This window comes from Emydura macquarii, unplaced genomic scaffold, assembly GCF_026122565.2.
Source record: "Emydura macquarii macquarii isolate MOO-44397 ecotype Brisbane River unplaced genomic scaffold, CSIRO-AGI_Emac_v2 contig_1876, whole genome shotgun sequence".
NCBI lineage: Eukaryota > Metazoa > Chordata > Testudines > Chelidae > Emydura > Emydura macquarii.
Genome location: NW_027132013.1, coordinates 24,334,860 through 24,357,941, shown reverse-complemented (window position 1 = coordinate 24,357,941; position 23,082 = coordinate 24,334,860). Strand labels below are relative to the sequence as shown.

Below are 23,082 nucleotides of genomic sequence, written 5' to 3'. Positions count from 1 at the left end.
TGGCGGGGCGGGACAGGCGGGGGCGGCAATGGAGCGCGGGAGCACGCGCGGGTACAGCTGTGCCCTCCCTCGGCAAGTCTCCAGAGGGGTGAGCCCAGGGTCGGGAGGGGGAGGGAGCAACCCCCGCGGCTATTGGCTGTCACGGAGCCGCTCACCTAGGGGGGCACTCGCGCTGTCAGTGTCACCCGGGGGGGCGGGGCTTGAGCCGCAACGAGAGGCGGGGCTAGGCAGGAGCCAGGCACGTGATCTCCGGCGCACTGCGCAGGGCACCTGAGGGACGCGCCCCGACCCGCGCGCAAGCGCTGTTGCCTGCCGCGCCTCGGCCCGGAAACCGGAAGCGCTAGCCACCCTCCGCCCCGGTAGCTGCCAGGTCACGTGGGGGCGAATCAGCTGAGCGGCTGCGGGCGTGCGGAAGTAGCCGGGCGGGAGAGCTCGCAGCGAAGCACGGGCGAGGAGCGAGGCGGACCCGGTCTCGGTCAGAGACTGAGGGGGGAGTTCCGCGGAGTTGCCCGCCCACCGACCCGTGTGTGTGTGTGTGTGTGTGTGTGTGTGTGTTGGGGGGGGAGGAGCTGCGCGGGAGGGTGTCGGCTCTAGCTCCAGCTCCTGAGCTGCCCTGGGATGAGTTGAGGGGCTGCCCGTGGGTGCTGGGGCCCCTGGACCGGCTGGCGAAGGGCGGGAGGCGCAGCCATGGCCTCCATCCTGGACGAGTACGAAGATGCGCTGTCCCGCTCTGCCTCCCTGCAGCAGAGCCGCGCCAACGTGGGCATCCCGCACTCCGGTAAGGGGCCGGGCCGGGCTGGGCTGAGCTGAGCTGAGGCCACTTGATCGTCTGTGCAGGACTGCCGGCGACAGCGTGCGAACTGCTCTGGGCCGCTGTGCTCCCCTCCCCTCCCCACACGCCCCGCTTCTCCCGACTGACTGGAGCTGAGACAGTTACAGGCCTGCTGCCCTGTTGACTTGAGTGGCTGGCACTGCGAGGCACTGGGCTATTGCTGGTTAAACAGGGTTGCAGAGTCAGACTTAGGTTCTGTTCCCAAGTCTGCCAGTGGCTTCCTGTGTGACTGAGGCCTAATGATCCATCTTTGCCTCTCTTTCCCTCTTGTTAAACAGGCATAATGCTACCTCCTGGGCAGTCGTGTGGCTTTGTTTGTAATGAGTTTTCAGATCCTCTGATGATACTATAGAAGTGCAAATTATTAATATCATCATGCAGTATTTTGAATGAATGTTCAGTGTTCTTTTTTTGCTTTGAAATTTTTCTTTGAAATTTTGCTTTAGGTTTTGCAAATGGAAGCCTTGCTGGAATAAACAAAATGAGAAGTCGTGCACAGTATTTTTGTAATCACAAATGCAATCTGTGTACTTATCTTATGAACATAATGTTATAGTGCATCAATTCTTCTCAGAGAGAGGGTGAGGGGCTCGGCTGTTTGGGAGAGCCGCTGCACCTCCGGTTTGAGAAGAGTCAGTTTAGATGGTTTGGTTTCTTGATAAGGATGCCCCCTTGGTAGGCTTCCTTTGGAACTATACTGGGCACATCCCTCTGGGAGGAGGCCCCAAGGCTGACCCAGAACACACTGGAGGGATTATATCTGCCCAGCTGCTGGCCTGGAAATACCTGGGAGTCCCCTAGGAGGAGCTGGAATGTGTGGCTGAAGAAAAGGAGGTTTGGTTTTCCCTATTGTCTATCCTGCTGCTGTGACCTTCACCAGGAAAAGCAGCATAGGGAGAAAAAGAAGTTCTTCTCAGATACTCTATTGTGTATAGAGCTTAGCTTGAACTTGGTTATCGTGAAACTGTTTATGAGGAAGTCAGATGCCAGTCGCAAATCGTTTCATTGTGATTGAAATTCTGACTGTAGTGACCCTCTACTTAGAGTGAAATTATTCTGTGGGGTGGAAAATGACTTAATCATGAGATACCACTGTGCTATATAAATGACTGCACGTTTATATGTGGCAAAAGAGATAATGTGAAATGGTTTTATAGTTATGAGCTTGTGGTGAACTCACATCACTGCTTCTTCATTTGTCCACCCAGATTTGTGGCAATAGTGTCTTACAGGAGGCCTGTGTATGCCACTTACTTTTTGGTTTTGGTTTTCAATCACTTTCTTAATCTTTCTTTGCTCCTTTCTCTGTTGAGGAACTTCAATGACTATGGAAATTGTTAAACATTTTGTGTGTAGTGACATTGTGTTAGTTGCTCAGCCCATGGGAAACTTGCCAAGATACTGGATGCGGCCAACATAGGTTCCATCACATGTATAATTGCTGTGTAATTCCCGTGAGCTGACTTCATATTAATATGGTTACCACTGCAGAAGTGTGGCATAAAAGCAAAATGTTTTGGTTTGAAACTTTATACCATGATTTGTGAAATGCTGGCACCTACATAATGTATGCCCACATGTGTGATGTAATATAAATCTACAATAAGTATGTAATGGCTGATCAGTTATACCAGCTATGCAATATGAAAGAGGAGTAACTTTCTGGAGGTGCAGTTATGTAGTACGTCCCCTATGAATCAAACTACTGAATCTTGAGTTTCACGTGTGGTTTCTCCTACTGCCATTAGATATGAGACCCAATTGGCTTTAAAAGGACTTTGCTTTATCTAGCTTTGCCATTTCAATGCTGGCCACACTGCAGAGCTGGCATTTCTTTTCTGAGCGGTAGAGTTAAAAATCCACAGGCACAAGCTTCTGAAAGCATCTATGACTGGCTCCCCACTTCAGTTGAATCCTAACTATCAAAAGGTTTTGAGTATCACCTGGAACTGTTAGGTAAGCAGGGTTGTATGGTATGTATCACTGGGAACAGTTTGAATACACCAGGTTGTTTATAAATTAAAAGGGATAAACAGAGGGAGAACAAATTAAGCTTAGTCCATATGCTGAAGTTCAGTGACCTGCAGAGGATTTTCTTAAAATATGGCTTGTGACCTTTTTTGCTTAAGTTTAGTCAGGGTTCTGAATCTCTAACAAAGAGTTCCCCCCCAAAATGTTAACTATTCTGGTGCTAAATGGACATTAATGAAAGCAGAATGGTTTTAAGAGAGTTTGGCTAACAATTCCTTCTCTTCCCCGTTGCTCTGCTTTCATTCTAGACTGCTGCAATATCATCTCTTTAGTAGTTCTTCAGTTATCATAGGCTCTGTCTTCACTAAGAAATGTACCTGTTGCAGACAAATGGGTGTCAGCAAAGGGGGCAGCTGAAGCAGTGCTGAAAACTGCTTAACTGCAAGTGTAGTCAGAAAACAGCCACGTTCATCATCATTTAGAATCCATGGGTGTCCCTTCAGGGTTCTGGTTGTGGCTTTGACCATGACTTGAAAGTAAATTGGTTGGCAGCAGCTGCAGACAGATCTAAAGTCTCAACAGTTTGGTTTGGGCTTGTGGAGTAGATAAAAGTAATAGCTTTCCATAGAGCACATCCACATAAGAGCAAACCATGACACTGTACTTGAAATTTTGGGAGGTGTTAAGCTGGTTGCAGTGTGTGCCAAACGGCTGTGTGTTTACTGATGCTATTTCAGAAAGATGTAGATGGCAAAAGAGCAAAGACTTGGGATGGCTGTAGTGCAAACTGCTGATTCTGCAAGTCCCAGCATGAAATGGCTTGCCTTACTCCACAAGACTTTTCTGGAGTTGGTAATGAACTTTCAGGATTTCATTATCTTTCTTCAGATGTTTCAGCCTTTGGGAAATGAAAGGAAAGCAGGTTCACCCAGAAATCTGAATGAAGGTGCGACCTTTAGAATTCTAAACCCAGATAGACAAAGTGCATTTAAAAAGGTGTATTGGTGCACATTTGAGAGGAATGCAGAGGTGTGGGATGAAGACCACAAAGCAAAATTAGTTCTCATATTCCAAGACAGGGAAAACTATGTATAACAGAATAGAACCTTAATACAGACAAAGATATCTGTATATCTCTGAAAAAAAGTGAATCCTACCAAAGCTTTTGGTGTAGAGAAACAGAGGCTAGGAAAATACATCTCCTCTTCTGGTGAATAGGGATATTTAAAAACTTCAAATTAATGACTGAAGTGCACATACAACTGACTGCATTGTTACAGATAAACTCGCAAGGAATCTAAAATACATAATTTTAAATAAAACCGCTTTTAAATCAATAAAACCTTCCATCCAAAAGCTAAACTGTCCCTTTCTTTACTGAGTTAGACTTTCATTGGTCTTCTGACTGAGGCACCCTTATTTTGGGGGGGGGGGGGGGGGTGAGACTAACTTTTTTCAGGCTATCTTGATTGTAAGTGAAAGTGACTTAGAAATCTCATTTTAATGGCTTGATTCTTGCACCTTGATCATCCTTCATTCCATGTTTTTCTTTTTGCAGTGACTGATGGCTGTCTCACTTTCCCCTCAGAGTGAAACTCCACTCTGAAGGCTGGTCTACAAACAATTTCAGCACCAATTTAACTAGAATCCATATGAGCACTAGTTATGGGCTCTCTTGTTTTATGTTAAGTGTCCTTTGAGGGATGTTCTATGTTGGCCAAAACATTCAAGAACTAGATCAAACTGGCTCAACTTTTGAGCTCGTAATAAAATTGGAAACCAGTTTGACCTGGTTTTGGCTTTGGGTGGGAAGCATTGTGGCCTCATGGTGAGGCCACTGTTTCTGGTACTCCCCAGGCTCGAGTGCTAGTGTCACAACTGCCATCGACAACCTGGGTGATGTCAGTCAGTTCACTGAACCCAATGCTTCAGTTTCTCCCAAACGTAAAATTGGAGTAATGGTATTTGTTCATCTTTATCAAGGGCTTTGAGCTCTGTGGATGTAAAACATTATGTAAGTATTACAAAACTTTTCTGCTGATCTAGCTGTGACCTCCAGCTGTATTGCCTGTAGTCACTGCTCTGAAATTTTTATGGTAACTAAATGATTAATTTTATGGAAAAATCTAACAACTTTTAATCTTTTGAGTAATCTCAATGTCTGCCTTTTCTTTTGTGCGATGACTGCTAGACTAAATAAGACAAATGAATTTTATCCTCACCAAATGAAGCATTTTAAATTAATGCCACCTCTGATTTCTCGGAGTCTTTTGTTAGGCTATAAACTCTCTGGAGCAGATACCAACTAAGTTAGCATCTTGTACAACATAAAGCCCAGTTCTCAGTGTTTTCACAAATAACCTGATTTTCTAGTAGTTGACCATTTATTTTCTTGTCATCCTCTTCATTAGCTTTTTATTAAGTTTCTGTACAGTGCAGTTTCTCCCAGAGTTTTCAGGGTTCACTGTGTCTATTTATTTTCAAATTAGTATCGTGATAAATTGCTGTACTGTGGCAGAATGGGAAAATAAGCTTGTACTGTATCTCCAAATATGCACCTAGGGAGAAGGATAGATACTACTCCCCATGGTTCCACACCATGCCACTTTCCTGTAGACCCCTCCCTGTTTCCGCTCCCTATTTTAGGTTACACTGTGATGTTGTCTCTTTTCTTAACTACATTTGTATTCTTCCATTTCCTAGGGTATGTGAATGCTCGGCTGGAGAAGGAGACTCCAATATTTAACAAGCAAAGGATTGATTTCTCTCCTCCAGAACAAATTAACAGCCTAGTGGTCTCCTCTAACCAGCTGTGTATGAGCCTTGGCAGAGACACCCTTTTCAGGTAACACATGCTATTTAATACCTAAAGCCTTCACAGCCCATTTTTGAGTTGCTTGGAAACTCCTGTCTCTAAATTAGGTGCAGATTCATGGTCTTTTGTCAAAGAGCAAGTTGTAATTTTGTTTCCACAATTACCTGGGCTCCTTCTGCCTCTTGGTAACTTGCTTTGTCATTCCTCCATGTAGGATTGATCTTGGCAAGGCAGATGAACCTAATCAGGTAGAGCTGGGACGCAAGGATGAAGCCAGAGTGTATAAGATGTTTTTGGATCACACAGGTGAGGTGATGGTGTAGAGAAAATTGTAAAATGCTGTTTGATATCTAAAACAAATGTAATAGATTGTATTAAACAAGCATTTAATTAAGGAAGACTTCCAGTTTCTGTTCTGTGTGGAAGGAGTACGTGGGCCACCTGGGGAATGAACTCAGACTACCTAATTATTGTCTAGGGACTCTGCCTATTTAATACCCAAGTGTTAGAGGAGGAGGAGTAGGCCTCACTCCTTATATTTTGGTGTAAATAAACCACTGTCCAAGTTCTTCACTGACAGATGTGGGCTGTTTTGAACTAATTTATTACAAATGATAAAAGAAAATTCTCATTACACAATGTACATCTAACTTTTGGAGACCATTGCTACTAGATGTTGAGGCCAGGAGTTTAATAGAATTCTAAATAGGATAATAATGTAATATCCACAGTTAATACTAGCTGGGATTAACAAAAAATTAAGAAGATATAAAACTTCATGACAACCATTAGCAGCTGGGACTTCCTATGGGCCATTTTTTCCAGAGTTGTTCATATAGGATTTCTTTTACCTTCCTCTAGAGCATCTGTGACTGATTACAGTCAGGTGTGATACTAGGCTAAATGGATCACTGAGCTCATCTGGTATGGCGATCCCCAGGTTTCTTATTAATTCAGATTCCTGTGGGAACTCTAGGATCTTGATTTCTGTGTTTGTCAAACATGACTCTGAGAACAAGTGTTGCCTACAGTAGCGATACTGCCTGGGTTGTGGTGTTCACCGTTCCTGTACCTCTGTGCCCATTAATCAACTCTCCCTTGCTATATGCCTTCTGCAGGATCTCACCTTGTGATTGCTCTGAACACCAGTGAATGCCTGTATTTGAACAGAAGCGCTCAGAAGGTGCGGACACTCTCCCGCTGGAAAGGTCACTTGATTGAAAGTGTGGGCTGGAACAAGTTGCTGGGTTCAGAGACTAATACTGGTCCTATCCTGGTGGGGACAGCCCAGGGCCAAATATACGAGGCTGAGATCTCTGTCAGTGAGGGAAGCCTCTTCAGCCCTAATCCAGACCCATATTTCCGACTGGTTTATACCTTAGAGGAGGAGGCAGGGCCGACCCCGGTCTGCTGTCTGGAAATAGAGCGAGGGCTCGACGGGAAATGCTTTATCATTGCCACTACTCGTAAGAGACTCTTCCAGTTTATTGGCAAGGCGCCTGAGGGGACGGAGCAGCAAGGCTTTGGCTTTGTGTTTGGCATGCATGCAGACCACTTGCCCAGCTTCCGAGAGTTCCCAGCCAGCTTTGGCTACAGCGAAATAGCATTTTACACCCCAAAGCTACGCTCTTCCCCACGCTCCTTTGCCTGGATGATGGGAAACGGCGTTTTGTATGGTATGTTGGACTACGGACGGCCCGACTCTATTCTGAGTGATGAACGGGTCTGGGTATATCCATCCGATGTAGACGTGGCAGCTAACAAGCCGATCTCCATTGTGCTCACCCAGTTCCACTTCCTGCTGCTACTGCCTGACAGAGTGAAGGCTGTGTGCACTCTGAATGGACAGGTTGTCTTCCAAGACCTGTTCTTGGAGAAGTTTGGCTCATTGAAACGCATGATCAAAGATCCCACAGTTGGGCAGATCTGGATCCACACGGAGAAAGTTGTATTCCGCTACCATGTACAACGGGAATCGAGAGACGTGTGGAAGATGTACATGAACATTAACAAGTTTGATCTGGCCAAAGAGTACTGCAAAGACCGTCCTGAGTGCCTGGATATTGTGTTGGCAAAAGAGGCAGAACACTCCTTCCAAAATAAGAGGTACCTAGATAGTGCCAAGTGTTATGCACTGACCCAGAACTACTTTGAGGAGATTGCCCTTAAGTTCATTGAAGCCAAGCAGGAGGAGGCATTGATGGAGTTTCTGCTCAAGAAACTGGCCAGCTTAAAATCCGCTGAAAAGACCCAGACAACTCTGCTGACCACCTGGTTAACAGAGCTCTACTTGAATCGGCTAGGTGCTCTGGAGGGGGATACCTCAAAAAAGAAACTCTATGAGGATACTCGGGAGAAGTTCTGCAGCTTCTTGAGCAGCCCCAGAAACAAAGAGTGTCTGTTCAATAACCGAGCATCCATCTATGAGCTGCTGGCGAGCCATGGGGACACAGAACACATGGTCTATTTTTCAGTTGTTACGCAGGACTATGAGAGAGTGGTAGCCCATCACTGCCAGCATGATGACTATGATGAAGCTCTAAATGTCCTGTCCAGACACAGAGATGAGAAGCTCTTTTACAAGTTCTCTCCAGTCCTGATTCAGCACATCCCCAAGAAGGTGGTTGATGCTTGGATTTCTATGGGCACGAAACTGGATGCCAGGAACCTCATACCTGCCCTTGTCAACTACAGCCAAAGTGGGACCACTCAACAGATCAGTGAAGCTATTCGATACATGGAGTTCTGTGTGTATGAGCTGGAGGAAACTGAGCAAGCCATACACAACTATCTGTTGTCTCTCTATGCTTTGTGTCGTCCAGACTCGTTGCTATCATACCTAGAACAAGCAGGAACCAACCCTAACAGGATCCACTATGACCTGAAGTATGCACTTCGGCTGTGTGCAGAGCATGGACACCACCGAGCCTGTGTCCATGTTTACAAAGTGATGGAGTTATATGAGGAGGCAGTGGATCTAGCTCTGCAGGTGTGTGCTACTATGTTTAGTACTCTTAGTTCATTTGTTCTTGAAGCTCCAAAGGTGGAGAGCTTTTCCCCTTTTGAAGGGAAAGAGTGAGAAGGCTGACTAGTGTGTGTAAAGGGTTATGAAGGCCCCAAGATAGGGAGGGAATGTCTGTCACCATATTAACTTAGAGCAATAGTGGAAGCTCAGAACTGTCAGGATATCTCTACACCGCATTAAAAAACCAGCGCCTGGCCCGTGCCATCTGACTTGGGCCCATGCTAAGGGGCTGTTTAATTGCAGTGTAGATGTTTGGTCTTGGGCTGGAGCTGGGGGCTCTAGGACCCTGTGAGGTGGAAGGGTCCCAGAGCTTGAGCTGCAGCCAATTTCCGAATGTCTACACCACAGCTAAACAGCCCCTTAGCCTGATCCAGAGTCAGATATCACAGGCCAGCGGTGAGTGTCTAACTGCAGTGTAGAGATACCCACAGTGGAAATCTGACTTCCACAGACCATAATCTGAGGGGAGTGAGCGAGAATGTGGTGGGGGATATGGCCTCCATTAATTCAGTGTTGGCTCCGCTCATTGATACCCAGCTCTCTCCCCTATTCTTAATCTCCCTATTTAAAAGAAAAGAAAAAAAAAATCAAGAACGTATCCCCCTTGGTCATCTTGTAGAAAGTGCAAATTAGTGTAGTGTATTAGGTTCTGAATGGCGACAGTGCACTGGGTATCATTTGAAGTGGTGACATTTAGAGTGTTTAGTTATCACAATATTTGCAGAATCCTACGTTCTGAGTATCAGGAATGCCATGGAGGAAGTAAATGCTCTAGCCCAATAAATGTAAAAAATCGTAATGGTACTTGCTCTAGGAGGGTGGATGCTTAATTCATTGTTGTTAATCTTGGAGGTTGAGGACCCTAATGACTCTTCAAAGTGATCCAGAACTACTATGCACACTTTTTGTGTTGGGAGTGAATATCTGTGGGGGAGGGAGGATGTGGCTGACATATAAATTGGCAAGTGGGCATGTCAACTCAACTGTATAGCTGTAGTTATGACTGATGTAATGAAGAGATCTCTTACCAGTGTCCTTCCATTACTGATAGTGGGCTCTCATGATGGAGATAGAAGTGAAGAGGAAATCGTAATTTTGTTTCCTTATTGTTTTGTTCAATTTTCAGGTAGATGTGGATCTAGCAAAATCATGTGCAGACCTCCCTGAAGAGGATGAGGAACTCCGGAAGAAGCTATGGTTGAAAATTGCTCGCCATGTGGTCCAGGAAGAGAAGGATGTCAAGAAAGCCATGGCCTGCCTTTCCAGCTGCAACCTGCTGAAGATTGAAGATGTCCTGCCCTTCTTTCCTGACTTTGTCACCATTGACCACTTCAAGGAGGCTATCTGCAACTCTCTGGAGGATTACAACAAGCACATCGAGGAGCTGAAGAGAGAGATGGAAGAAGCCACGCAGAGTGCCAAGAGAATCCGGGAGGACATCCAGGAGATGAGAAACAAATATGGCTCTGTGGAGCCTCAGGAAAAATGTGCAGCATGTGACTTTCCGCTCCTAAACCGCCCTTTCTACCTTTTCCTTTGTGGCCACATGTTCCACTATGACTGTCTGTTCCAGGCAGTTTTTCCAAATCTGCCTGCCTACAAACAAGCTAAGCTAGAAGACCTTCAAAAGAAGCTGGGAGCCACAAGCCAGCCCTCCAAAGCCCATCATCGTCCCAAGGACACAGATGCCACTAGCTTGGGAAAGGGACAGCAAAGTCGGGAACAGATCAAGGCAGACATCGATGACATTGTGGCAGCAGAATGCGTGTACTGTGGGGAGTTGATGATCCGGTCCATTGACAAGCCTTTCATTGACCCACAAAAGTATGAAGAGGAGAGGCAAAGTTGGCTGTAGGGTCACAAAGCTGTTATTGCTTGAGGCTGCACATGAACACACAACTTTGATCTATAGGTCATGTCCACTGCCTGTGAAGCATTCATATTAGGAATTAACCCTCAGAAATTTGAAAACAAATGGATTCCATAGAGCTCTAAGGAGAGACCAGCTGGTTACTGTTATCTGGAAAGCAATGAGTTAGTCCTCAAGGATTGAGAGAAATGGTCAGAGTTGTCAAAGAATTGGAAGGTTAATTTCAGCTAATGCATCGGAACTTCCTCTGGCTTCTCTGTGAAAGTGGGCTTGAGTTTGCCTCTTGAAGTTCTTCTCTTGAGGCCCTTTGGCATGAAGATAAGAGTGCCTCATTGCCCGGAGAGAACTGGGGACAGAAAAACAATTTCATTCACTTGGACTGCTTCCTCGTTTTCTAGTATTAACACTGGTGAAGACTGGGGTGATGGGAAGAAGCAGTAGGGAGTACTTGGGGGCATAGGCTTTCATTCATCACTTTCAAATTTGGAGTTGCTTTTGGTTTGCTTCCTGATGAGATTGTTTAGCCAGCTTTACTAAAAGAAATGGAAGTCTGTTTCTTCCCTTTTACGTTTACATGTGTGGCTGCAAACATCAGTCATGTTACACAAATGCATGGTTCTGTACAATAACCTAAAAATGTGATTCTTAAGCAGCAGAGTGTCTCAAAAGATGCATCTTAATCCCTGTGTCTGGAATTTCGGGGTTGTGAAATTCCCCCAGTTTCCCAAGAAGATTTTTGCTCAGATCCATATAGTTGAATCTTCTGTAGGATCTCTTCACTTTGTTTCCAGCCATTATACTGTAATCCATTTTGAATACCCATACTGGGACATTCTACACAATCACCTGTTTTGGCTCTAGCTCCACCGAAATACAATACTTGTTAATTGTTATTTGAGTATTACAAATAATGGTACTTTGCAGGTAGCACCACTGAGTGGGCACTCAAATTTCCCCTTTCCTAGTCACAGCAGCTCTTGAACACTAGAATGGAAGTCTAGCAATTAATTTCCTCAAGGACTGACCACAGCACTTTTCCATGGAAATGGGTCAGCAATCTAACTATTCCCTTAATGGCATAATTTAATGCTCATGTCGGTCAGTGAGTTTTCCACCCCCGTTCCCCCTTGGATGCTGCTCAGCGTTGGAAGATTCACACCCCCCCCCCAAACCTATTCCTCAGAGGGAGATAATTGCACTTGTGGTGGAGGATGAGATTTTCTCTAGTACCTTACTAGGTACTAGTAGTGGCATGTGAAATTTACATCTGTCAGTATTCCCTTGTGAAGGAACTAAACTCCCCATGAAGCTTTGGCTGGGACTAAATCACAAAGATCAAAGTATAAAGTTTGGCAGTAGTAAGAATCACGTTCTCTGAAATGGTGGTAGATGTCTGGGTTGCTTTAGTTAAAAGGAAATTAAAAAAAAAAATCTCTCCAGACTTTTACAAAGATTATGTTGCTGTCTTGAGAGCCCATCTCTGACCTGCTAGCCACTCATGACAGCTGCTCTGACTGTAAAGCTGGTTCTTGGTGTAATTGAAAGATAATATAAAATTACATTTTCTCTCATCAGACCTTGCTAACCAGGGTCGCAGTAACCCCGCAGTGTTCCAATAGAGCTCTCCCAACTTCCGAACAGAGCTTTTTCCTTCCTAACTGAGGGCTTAGACTGCAGACAATATTTTAGTTGTGTCAAGCGTGCAGGAAGAGTCGCTGAATGAATGCTGTCAGAGCTGCATTTCAGCAGTAGAAAGACCTGTTGATATTGGAAGTATTATCTTTTTACCACTCAATCTGTTGAATAGCCAGTTTCATTACTGCCAACTGTTTTAGTGCTTGTGGATGGTTTATCAGTTCTCTTTTTGATTGGTTCTGGATTGCTGTTTGTCTTGAGTAAACTGCTCTCTATACTAGAAGGCTTTTGTGATGAAGACACGTGAAGTATGTGTCTCATTTATTCAATGTGATGTCTTTGGCATTCAGCATTAAACCTTCCTGATATGACTGGCTACTGGATTTTTCTTTCTTGGCTGGAAGTTGTGTGCGTTGTACTCACAAAACTAGCTCTGAGCAAAAATAGGAATTGGCCTTCCTCTGCCTTCTTGCATAGTAAGAGATTGTAATCCAAAATAGTTTTCATCACCTCTGGGTAATTTCAAATTGTTCAGTTTCCTTGGGAGGCCGTCTTTTTCCTCATTTCTTTCAGATGTTCACAGTGCTCTCCCTCTGGAGTTTTAGAATTACAGAACAGTTCTTTCTTTTACATTCTAAGCGCTTGAACTGTTTTGTTGCACAATACCAAATACTTAGCCCTTTTAATCTTCAGAGCCCAATACAAGCATTAAACTCATTTTATACTCCCTTCTACAGAGAGATTATTCCTGTTTTTGCAAAATGGGGAAACTGAGGCACAGATTAAGGCTTCTCACAGCAAGTCTTTGTCAAAGGTGGATAGAAATGTGGAAGTATCTTGATCCCAGTCTCAAACACTAGACTATTCTACTTAGTCAAAATCTAAATTGGGTGACTGTGTTTGAAGTCTGCCTGTTCAAGAGGCTGTGTTATTTTGAGCCTTCACAAAAACTTCATCTAGCATTCTGAGAGATTTTAAAGCACTTTGATCACCCTCAGTGCACTGTCCTGGTAACACCAGCTAGGACTCTAGCAGTGTCCATGACGTTGGCACTCTTCAACCACTGTGGAAATATGTCCTCCAAGCTTCATAGCATTTTCTAAAGGATTTCATAATCATACATTTGTGTTTCATGGCTGTCTTCATGGTGTCCTTAACAGCAGAATTATCCTGATACCTTTGAAAAATTAAGAAATTCCTTCATCCATATGGTTTTTCAACATTTGTTTTTCTACATAGAAACATGGTATCTGATGTGTAGACCTTGTTCTCTGCTATTCTGAAAGTGTGCAGGGTATTCCTGTCTCCTATCATTTCAGTGCAGGTGAGACACTTTTGGATTGGAGTAAGTTTGCTAAGATACTTCTCTGTACTGAGGTCTCCTTGTTCACAAGATATGCGTGGGCCACCCTCCCCATTCTCTGGAATGAATTGCAGATGGGCTCCTAAGGCAGAATTCTGTATCACTTTTTTCCTAGGCCTTGTCTACATGGGAAAGTTTTACCATTTGTACTGATGGTTATATTGGTTTTACCAGAATAAGTGTTAACGCAAATGGTTAAGAGGGGCCGTTTGTCAGTTTAGTTTGTTACTTGGGAATGACTTTAAGCAAAATTGGAACAAGACCACTCATACTGGAATAAATGTCTACAGGGATTTAGATTCACACCTTAGGCTGTACTGAAGAAACTTTCTCATGCAGACCAGGCCTAAAAAAGCTCTTTCTTCACATGCCCCACCGCCTCGTTAATAAGCTTCACATATAATGGTCTGGAGAAGTGAAGAAAGTCAGAGGACAGATGGAAAGTGTGCAGTAAAGAACAACATGTAGCGAGACTTCAAAAGTTCTCATTGTTGGCCTAATTCTCTTTCCATTGAAGTTGCTGGGAGTCTTACCACTGACCAAAGTAGGGTATCATTAAACCAACATTGATAGCTTTATGTCCTTTCCACAGTGTTTAACTGCTGAGCCGCAAACTCAATAGGGCAGACTTTAATTCCAGTCACTAGATGTCATTGTTCTCCACTAAATACACTGACTTTCGATGAAGCGCAGCTGTGGATGTTTTCTGTCTCTTTGATGTAGAATATTGTGAAATAGTAGTAAGAAACAGAGGCCACACAAGATTTCAGGTGACTTTTCTGTAGGAGAAGGAACTGTGCCTATAAAGACTATACTGATTAAGGGGGAGGACGTAGGACAAAGGTACTGGAACACTTTAAGTAAAAGAAAATGAGTTTAGTCAGTGGTTCTCAAACTTTTTTCATTGGTAACCCCTTTCACACAGCAAGCCTGTGTGTGCAACTTCCTGACCCCTGTGGGCTCTCCACGCCCCTTGCACCTCCTACCCCTGCAGGCACCCCACTCCCATTTTGCCTTTAACCCCTGCACTGTGTCCCCTCCTCCCCAACCCCAGCACCCCTCCTCCTGCACCCACCTGGGGAAACTGACCTGCAAGCACGGAGCAGCTGGTATTGCTGCTTGCTCCCCCGTCCAGTGCTGCTCCTCCGTGCACCCCTTTAATATCCATGCTAGTGCCTAGATCCTATTGCCTTAGTAATGGGGAGAAGGAAAATCTTAGCTTGTGGCTTAGTATGAATTTCCATCCTGGGCACCCCCCGCCCCCCCCTCTTTTTTGCACAATGCTGTGGAATTACTTCCAAAGGAAATTGATGGGAATGTCATCTCTTGTTCGACAAAGTAATGTAAGCAACAATCCTGTATCAGCTGAAGGTAAAGACTGGAATCTGGGTTTCTTCCACACAACTAGTGGGATTGCTTAGTGATCTAAGCTTCAGGCTGAAACATCCAGATTTCTTGGAAATGCAGGTTCAAGTCTCAGCAAGATTGACTAAGCCCTTCTTCCAAGGTAGATAAACTGAGCACTATGCAATTCAATTGTGAGTCATTTGCTTTGTGTAGACATCGAGGAGTACCATGGCATGGTCAGAGAGATGCCCCAACTAAAATGATCCCCTTCAGCCCCTTCCTCAGTGTGCCATAAAAGTGAGAAGGGCTGGGTTGATGGTTGTATTTCTGTGGAGTGTAAAACAACTTGGGATCTTCCAGCATGAAAAACTCTCAGTATAAGAGATCCCTCCCGTCTGACTCTCAGAAAAGGCTTTGGGCCAAATACTTGGCTGGGGAAACACCACTGAAGTCAGTGGTATTGTACCGTGAATGAATCTGCCCTTTTATTTTCAGGAGTGGAGGGAAAAGAGAAACTGGGTCAGTACTAAAAAGTCCTGTTATGAGGGAGGATTGAAATCTTAAGGATGGATTTTTAATAATTTAGAGCTTATTAGCGGAAACTATCACTGGCATTCAGTAAACTATTGCAAGTCCCTCATGGATTCAGCTCTTGAACTATTTACTGTCATCACTCCTTTAAATCCTAATTTCTAGTCCAGACAGTTCATGGCTTCTCAGCAGCTGTCTTATGAATTTTATCTTTACGCTTCCCTTCAATTCCAGATATGCAGAGCCCAAACACTACAGGATCTTGAGTCTGCCCTTCCCTAGCACTGATGCCCTCCTGTGAGTGATGCTCTCCTGGGGGAGTGAGAGAGGCACTAAACTCTCCTGCTATTGGGAGGCAGGTTTTAAATTAGCCTATTTGAGTATTCTGGGGGGAAAAAAGCTAAGATGTTTGTTTAATTTGTATGCGTAAAATGGTTGGGCTGGGGAGCGTTTTGGAGCGGGGAGAGGATCTGAATTGGACATTTATTTTAATTGTCAGGAGCAACAGAGAAGAAGGTCTGTCTGAATAAGGTCACAGTTGCCTGGAAACTAGTAAGTGGCAGAAGAAATCTCAGGTTACAGTTAAGTGTATAACTGATCCTCCAGGATCAATTCTTTATCAGATTGGGACGGATAGTTCCCAGGTAGAACAGGGCTCAAGCCTGCTGCTGGAGTGTTTAACGCTTTTTGTATAGTATTCTATAGCATGCTATATGTGGTGCCATCAGGGTAGAAATAGTAAAGCAGTTATGTCTATGCTACACTGGAACTTGTGTAGGTAAATATATCTATATTACATTATTATGTATTAAGGTACATTAAAAAACTTTAAGGTTGCAAGTCAAGCACTCAAAAGTTGAGTAATGCCGGAGTCAAGATGGCCCAGGCAACCTTAATTCAGTATCCTTGTTATGAATGCATTATTTTTTATTTGCATTACTGTAATGCAGAAAAGCCCTAGTCATGGGCCATCAGCCCATTGTGTTAGGCGCAGTACAAACAGAAAACAAAAAGACAGTCCTCGCACTAAAAAGCGGAGTCTCTAAAGTTACAGCTACTGTCTTTAATTGTGTGATTATATGTTATTTTCCACAGGACCCCTGCACAGGATGGAGCTGATGTGGGGGTAGAGCAAGGTTTTATGGTGAAGGAGGGCTTAGGAATCTTGCCTCGTTTTCCACAGAAGTTGGTGTACCTATTCTGGAAATTGAGGGAAAGGTGGGCCCAAGCCTGCCATAGCTAAAGGCCCTCTTGGAGGCAACAGATGGAAGGAAAACCAGGAATGGGAGTGAAGGTCAGAGGGCAAAAATCAGGGATCCATAGGGGATATGGAGCAGAGAACCCCCAACAGCACCCACTGCTCCCCAAAGGCATCCAGGGAGCCAGTGGACGCTGTCAGGAGGAACTCTGCTCAGAGGTGTGACTTTATAAGAGAATGGAAATAGGCCCCACGATTACAGAGTACCCCCCCAATCCAGCTTCCTTCTCCTGAAGTGATGAATGGCTGTCTTGGCCAGTGCCAGGAGGAGGCCGACAAGGAGGTCTTGCGACTTTGTGAGGCTGCAGATAGGTGTGCTCAGAGAAGGCGGTGCGGGGAAAAGTGCAGCCAGAACCTCATAAGTTCTGACAACCTGGAAGAGGGACAGCAACCTGATGCACCCCATGGAGATGTGCATCTCACTGCAAAAGGGGCCGGTGTCGGGGGAGTTCATGAACTGCACCCGGAACACACTCATGCTCACAGCTCCATGAAGGAGCAGCCAGCTGATCTATCCCTGGTGGGCTATGGGACCAGAGTGACGTACATACTGGCCCACTGGGATTCTGTGCCCTTTGCAAATGGCAACAGGTCCTTCTGCCACATGTTGTTGGGGCGGTACATGAGTGAGGAAGTGAATAGTAGGGAGACAGTGTGTACAGATGTTTCTTGGGCACTGTTTGCAGGTGGACCAGCTGGCTGATGATCAGCTGGCTCAGGTTGCACATCAGGAGTAGCCGGGGAGGCTCGTCGGACGGGTCAGATGGCAAGGGCCAGGATGAGATATGGGCGGGGAGCACTCTCCCACAGGACTCACCCAAGGAAAACAAGAGCAGCAGGAGGCAAGACACTTGTACTATATTGATGAATGTCACAGAAAAGCCCATGCGGAAATTCATGATTTTGTATCCAGAGCAGAGTTTGAATAGTGTGCAGTAAATAAGGCCTGGGGCCCCACACTGACCAATGAAGAGACAGCATCATATTGAATAACTGCTCCTTCTACGAATGCTGTCTGGCCTGTGCACTGAATGAGGCAGGGGTCCTGTGGAAAAAGTATGTGATCATGTAATTAAAGCTTGTATCACAAGGCATACACACACCAGGGGGCTGAATTTAAGGTTGAACATGCAGATTCAATTTTGGCATTTTCTAACTTTTTGCAACAGTCCATACCTCCCCCTGTGCCAACACCTTGACTCCTGAATGGGGCCCTCTGTGGCGGAGGCAGTTAGTTCAGTCTCCCATGGTTTGTTCAATGCTTGGAATCTCTGCTGAACGTCTACAAAGGCGTCAGTTGTGATTTTTGTGATGAGGGCCCTCATTTCAATGCAGACCGAAGCAACAGCCCATTTCATGTACGCGAGTGGTGGTAACTTACATGAAAAGCTCCATATCCTGATTACAAGCCCTGAGCCAACTGGTCTTGGTATCTAAACTTGGGCATTCTCCACTCCGTAGAATTGAATCCAATCACCATGACCTGGGGTGGTATACATCATTCAGAATCCAGGTGGACGTGCCTGCGCTGAAGAGAGCGATGGTTAAACTCAGCACCCTGTGGTCTCCAGTTAGTTTAGTTCAACAGGCATATCCCTTTCCTCACAGACACAGACTGAAATGATTTCTCTATAAATAGCCAATCTCTAGAGAACAGCTGCACAAGAAATTTGTTCATGACTCTTGTTTACCGTGGTGCTGACAGAAAGAGCCACACACTGATTTTTAGTGGGCAGGTCTGGCTTCCTTTCAGCTCATTTACAGGCAGGGTGTTTCAGGGGGTGGCAGGGATGGTAAGTAGGTGGACTAATGAATGTGAAGGAAGGATGAATGCTAAAAGCAGGGAGAAGCATGAAGACTGTTGCCTGTTAGTTTGTTAAGGCGTCTGTCTGCAGACAATGCTGATGCTACTGTCCACAGCAACCGCTCTGGATGCCATTACCAGTTGTTGCCTGTTTTGCGACCCTGCCGACAAGATGATTCTTCCATAAAGAGCCAGAGTTAATGAAAAAGTCCTGTGAAGATTTTATTAGCTCAAAAGACAGAATCTTCAAGCTTGCTCTCTGGCTTATTACCTGGGTCCAGCAAAAGAGCCAGTTGTTGACCATATTACTTTCCCAGTGGTTATCAAGTCAACATTAATATATTGCTGGTTGAATAATCCTCAAAGTGCATCTGGTCCATATGTTGCTATCTATGATAATAGGGCCATCGAATAACTTGTATCAGGACATATGCTGGCAGAGAGGATCTGGCTGAGAACTCTCAGCTCACAACGGTAGTGGGCAGAGGAGGGAGGCAGTGAGAGTTACAGTTTTCTCTCCTTGGTGCCTCAATTCTTTGTCCACTCAATATTTGCCTATGTAATGCAGTGTGACTCTCTGAGCAGCACCCAAGTTTGTATTAGCCTTCCCTGTAGCCTTGATGGGAGACAGTTCTGTAGTCTGTTTCAAACGCTTTGCCTGCCTGCCTAGCTAATGGAATCACTATGTTCATAATGTGTTGGTTCTGTTATGGGTAATTTGCCTCTAAAAGGATGCCTGAGATAAATCTTGGTGGATGATTTATAAGAATTGTAATTACAACATTTAATGCTATTTACTAGGCAAAAAAAAAAAATCATTCGGCAGGGCAAACATGCAGTGAAACTGGAATACACGGAAACCACATTTCAATAGGATGACTACATCTAGCATATTTTCAGGGAAATAAACATCATCTTAAGATAACGCACGCACACACATATATATCATGGCTTGATTTCTCTTGTGTAGTGAGGGGGTGTGGCCTCCCTTGGAGATGGACAGGGAGGGACCCTTGCCCACCCCCTGGTGAGCAGAGCCAGGACACCTGCACCTGTCCTGCCTGAAGCAGAAGAGTGGGACAGGAACAGGAAGTATAAAAGGCAGGCCCTCTAGCTTGGTGGGGCCAGAGCTGCTGGAGGAGAAGAATGTTCCTCGCCTGCTGCTGGAGCTTGACAAAGACCACTATAGCACCGAGGACCCTGAGGAGCTACTGGGACTACTATTAGCTGTCTACCCTGGGGAGAGACATGATGACCGCAAGACCTAGGTACCCCACAGAGGGAGGGTAGGAAGTAGCTCAGGGACAGCTGACCATAGTCTGGCTAAGTTGCTGCCTGAATCCAGGTCAGCGGGTTTCGGTTGGATCCCCATTGACCAGTGGCGGATGGTTCTGCTACTATTAGGGTCCTGGGCTTAGACCCGGTGGACTCAGGTGGGCCTGGGTCCCCCTATCCCTGCTGTTAACCTCACTTCTGGGGTGGCAGCCTCCCCACCTTAGGCTAGGAGGCCTGATTGCCAACTCTGTCCTGCCCAGGGGCTAGAGCCACTGTTGCTAATTCCCCTTTGAGCTTTGCACCTACAGAGGCACCGCAGCAAGGGGGCATGGCCTCCCTCCAAAATGAACAGGGTGGGCCGGCCCCAACCACCTACATCTTGTCCTACAGGCCTGCTCAGTAAACAAGTGGAACAGATAAGTTGAGTCATAGCAAATTGTTCAGGGAATACAAACTTTTTCTATTAGCAAATTTGCCACAAGAAAACTGGAAGCAGCTCAGATTTATTGTTTGAAATACTTTGTGTCGGCAAGTTCAGAGTTGCTTGCTAAGTGCTTAAAATGCATTACCGTGTATGTTCCTGCCCAGTAACCTCATTTGCTAGGAGATTTGCAGAGAGGGAATGCATGCTGACTGAATGTAGCTGAAACAAATTCAGTTTTTAGTTCTCCCATCTGTAGTGCTGAGCATCCATCTCTTCAGGTCTGATCTCAGCCCTGCCTTCTGAGGAATTGCAGAGGGCTGGCTGCACCTCTGTCCTGCCCTTATCTTTGGTTTGTTTTAAAAATACCTTGCCTTTTTCGTGTATGGGGTTACATGACCAGCAGCAACTGACTTTGACGTGGGTTTAGAGCACTGTTAGTAGGCAGTCGACAGCCCAAGCTTCAGGAGACTAAATACACACTGAAACATACTGTCCTGTTGGAGGTTAAGAATATCCGTGGCCAACAGGAGTAGTAGTACAGGAAGGGGAGGGATAGATTTTTTTGATCTAGGGTGCAGTTTGGGCAGAGGCTGAGCTTGCTCACTGACCACTAGTTTAGTAAGTGGTGTGGAGAAGTGAGAGTGTGGTGCTTCTGGGCAGTCAGGAGAATACTGATTGCCCTTTGCATCCTTACTGAGGGGTAGCTGGAAGTTTGGAGGCTGTGAACTTCACGGAGTTGTGCTCTCTAGTGTGTTTGCTGCTGCTGCTGCAGCCCATTGCAGCATCTGATTACGAGCCGCTGCTCACGTGGTACCATGACACCTGAGCGAAGGCAATGGTTTAGCTCATCCACCTGTGTGGAGTCACCTTGCCCTGTGTTTAGTTATGCTCTGAAGAAGAAAACCATTTTGAAAGCTGATGACTAAGCCGCCCGTCTGGCTCACTGTTTGCTGCTGGGGTGGGGTTGGGGAGAGGCAGTTCTGCAAGATACATAGTATGGTAACTTTCTCCTCCCCTTGGCCGGTTCATACTAAACAAAGCCAGAGCTGGCTAGCTGAATATCACTCTCTGGCAAGCCTGTGTACGCAGACAGCTTACCCTGTTCACACTCAAAACCATTCGCAAGGCCTGCCTTAATACAAAGCAGGGCATCCGTAATGACTCCAGTCTCAAACCCCTCCTCTGCATGCCAGATGTTCTGCATCCCCATTGACTCTGTTGCTGGGGCAGAGCAGCAGGCTAACCAGCTGATGACTCCCATCTCCTGTTTTCTCATTCCTTCCTTCTCCGCTTGCTGGTCTGGTAAAGAACACCAGCCCTATCGAGTTCCCCTCTGGCATGAATATTTAACGTGGGAAGGGTTGGTGGGGGTGCAGAGTGAAACTCCCTGACACTGAACTTGGAACACAGAGAAGAAAAGAGAAATTATGTAGAATGGGTAATAACAGAGGTCTGTCGGCTTCCTTGCTGCCTGGCCTGGGTGGGATGTGTTGTTTAGTATTAATATGAGGAGGGGAGGGAATTAAAACTGTGCTGATCTAATGAGACGTGTCTCACAGCTTACAGGTGCTCTTTATTCATTTTCATCAGGATTAATGTGATCAGTATGAAATGCCTGCTCCTGATCCAGTGTGTGGTTCTCATCTCAGTGTTTCCTCTACGGATCACTGACCAGTTTCATGCACAGATAGGAGCAGGGGAAGAGGTGCAGTTGGAAGTGTGTGTTAGAGAGAGATTATTTCAGTTTCTACTACTCTCATCAATTGTAGTACAAGAACCTGACCCCCAAGCCCTAATCTGGGGCAGGTAAGGAGAGATGGCAGGGAGTGGGGCAGATCAGAGCACGCTTTGGACACCACGAGGTGTCCCCGGGAAATCAGCAGTGTCCCACCTCTTGGCTACTCCTTCCATTTCTACTGTATTTGTTTGGTGCAGTAGTTAGCCACTTCTGAGAAATGAAGCAGCCTTGGGCCTGTACTAGCCAGGCTGGGATTAAACTGTATGAAGATAGAATAGGCAGCAGCTTGTTGGTTAACCTAACCTAAGAACATGGATGTAGGTGTATTTTTCCTCTTTATCTTACCAGAGCAGGAAATGATAGCAGCATATGCGAAATGTGCCCATTCTGTCTTGCTCTCAGCTCCACTTTTCCTCCTCCTCTAAAAGCAATGTTGTTGGGAATGTAATTGGGCCGATTTTCCTAAAACGGCCCTTAGTTTTTGCGGCAGCCCATGTCACTTGCCCGCTAAGGCTGGCTCCCCTACCTTTTTTCCTCTCTATAGCTAGAAATGTGGCTGGCCCTATAGGTTGTAGGCATGCTACAGACTGGACTCTGGCAGCCTGGGAGACAGGATGGCTTCAGCTCCTTGTTCTGAACCGTGAGGCTTGGAACATTTCCCAGGCTTTAAGAGCCATTGACCTAGCTCTCCAGTCCAACGCAATCCAAGCTCAAACACACACTGAAGGCCGAAAGCTGTTCCACCCTCTGCTAAAGAAAAAGGGTGTAATGGGACCCTTACCTTCCAGCAATACTCTCCAAAAAACAGCCTTCAGTCCCACTCCTGCCTTACCATTCAGTCTCTTTACTTTCCTGTCCTGTCCTGTCAGGTAAGGATTCAAGGTCTCCGTGCTTAGCCAAAGGAAGTCCAGATGCTGGATTTCCAGAGGGTTTCATTTTGCTGTTGGTTACGTTTCGGATGACAGTGTCCCTGTTAGCCTCTGAGCTCAGGCTCTACTGCTTCTATCCCCTATCCTAGGTGCTCTGATAAGGACTTTTATCATCCCAAAGCGGTCCTGTTGGATCCCAGCCCAACCTGAGGGGGCACTGGCAGGGTTTGCTTATTTATAGGACTTTCCACTTCCTCCTTTTCTTTGGGCCATTCTCATGCTTATGCTAAAATTCCCTGTTCCTTCCATGCATCTGTTATGGGGC

At 45.6% G+C, this 23,082-nt stretch overlaps 1 protein-coding gene across 1 annotated transcript; it reads left to right on the top strand.

The window, feature by feature from the left end:
* The first annotated feature begins 386 nt into the window (after positions 1-386).
* VPS18 (VPS18 core subunit of CORVET and HOPS complexes) lies at positions 387-12,519 on the top strand. Its single transcript, XM_067557970.1, has 5 exons — positions 387-778; positions 5,507-5,648; positions 5,833-5,924; positions 6,737-8,607; positions 9,770-12,519. Exons 1-5 carry the CDS (start codon positions 688-690, stop codon positions 10,496-10,498), a joined length of 2,925 nt encoding a protein of 974 aa, XP_067414071.1. The 5' UTR covers positions 387-687; the 3' UTR covers positions 10,499-12,519.
* The last annotated feature ends 10,563 nt before the right edge of the window (positions 12,520-23,082 follow it).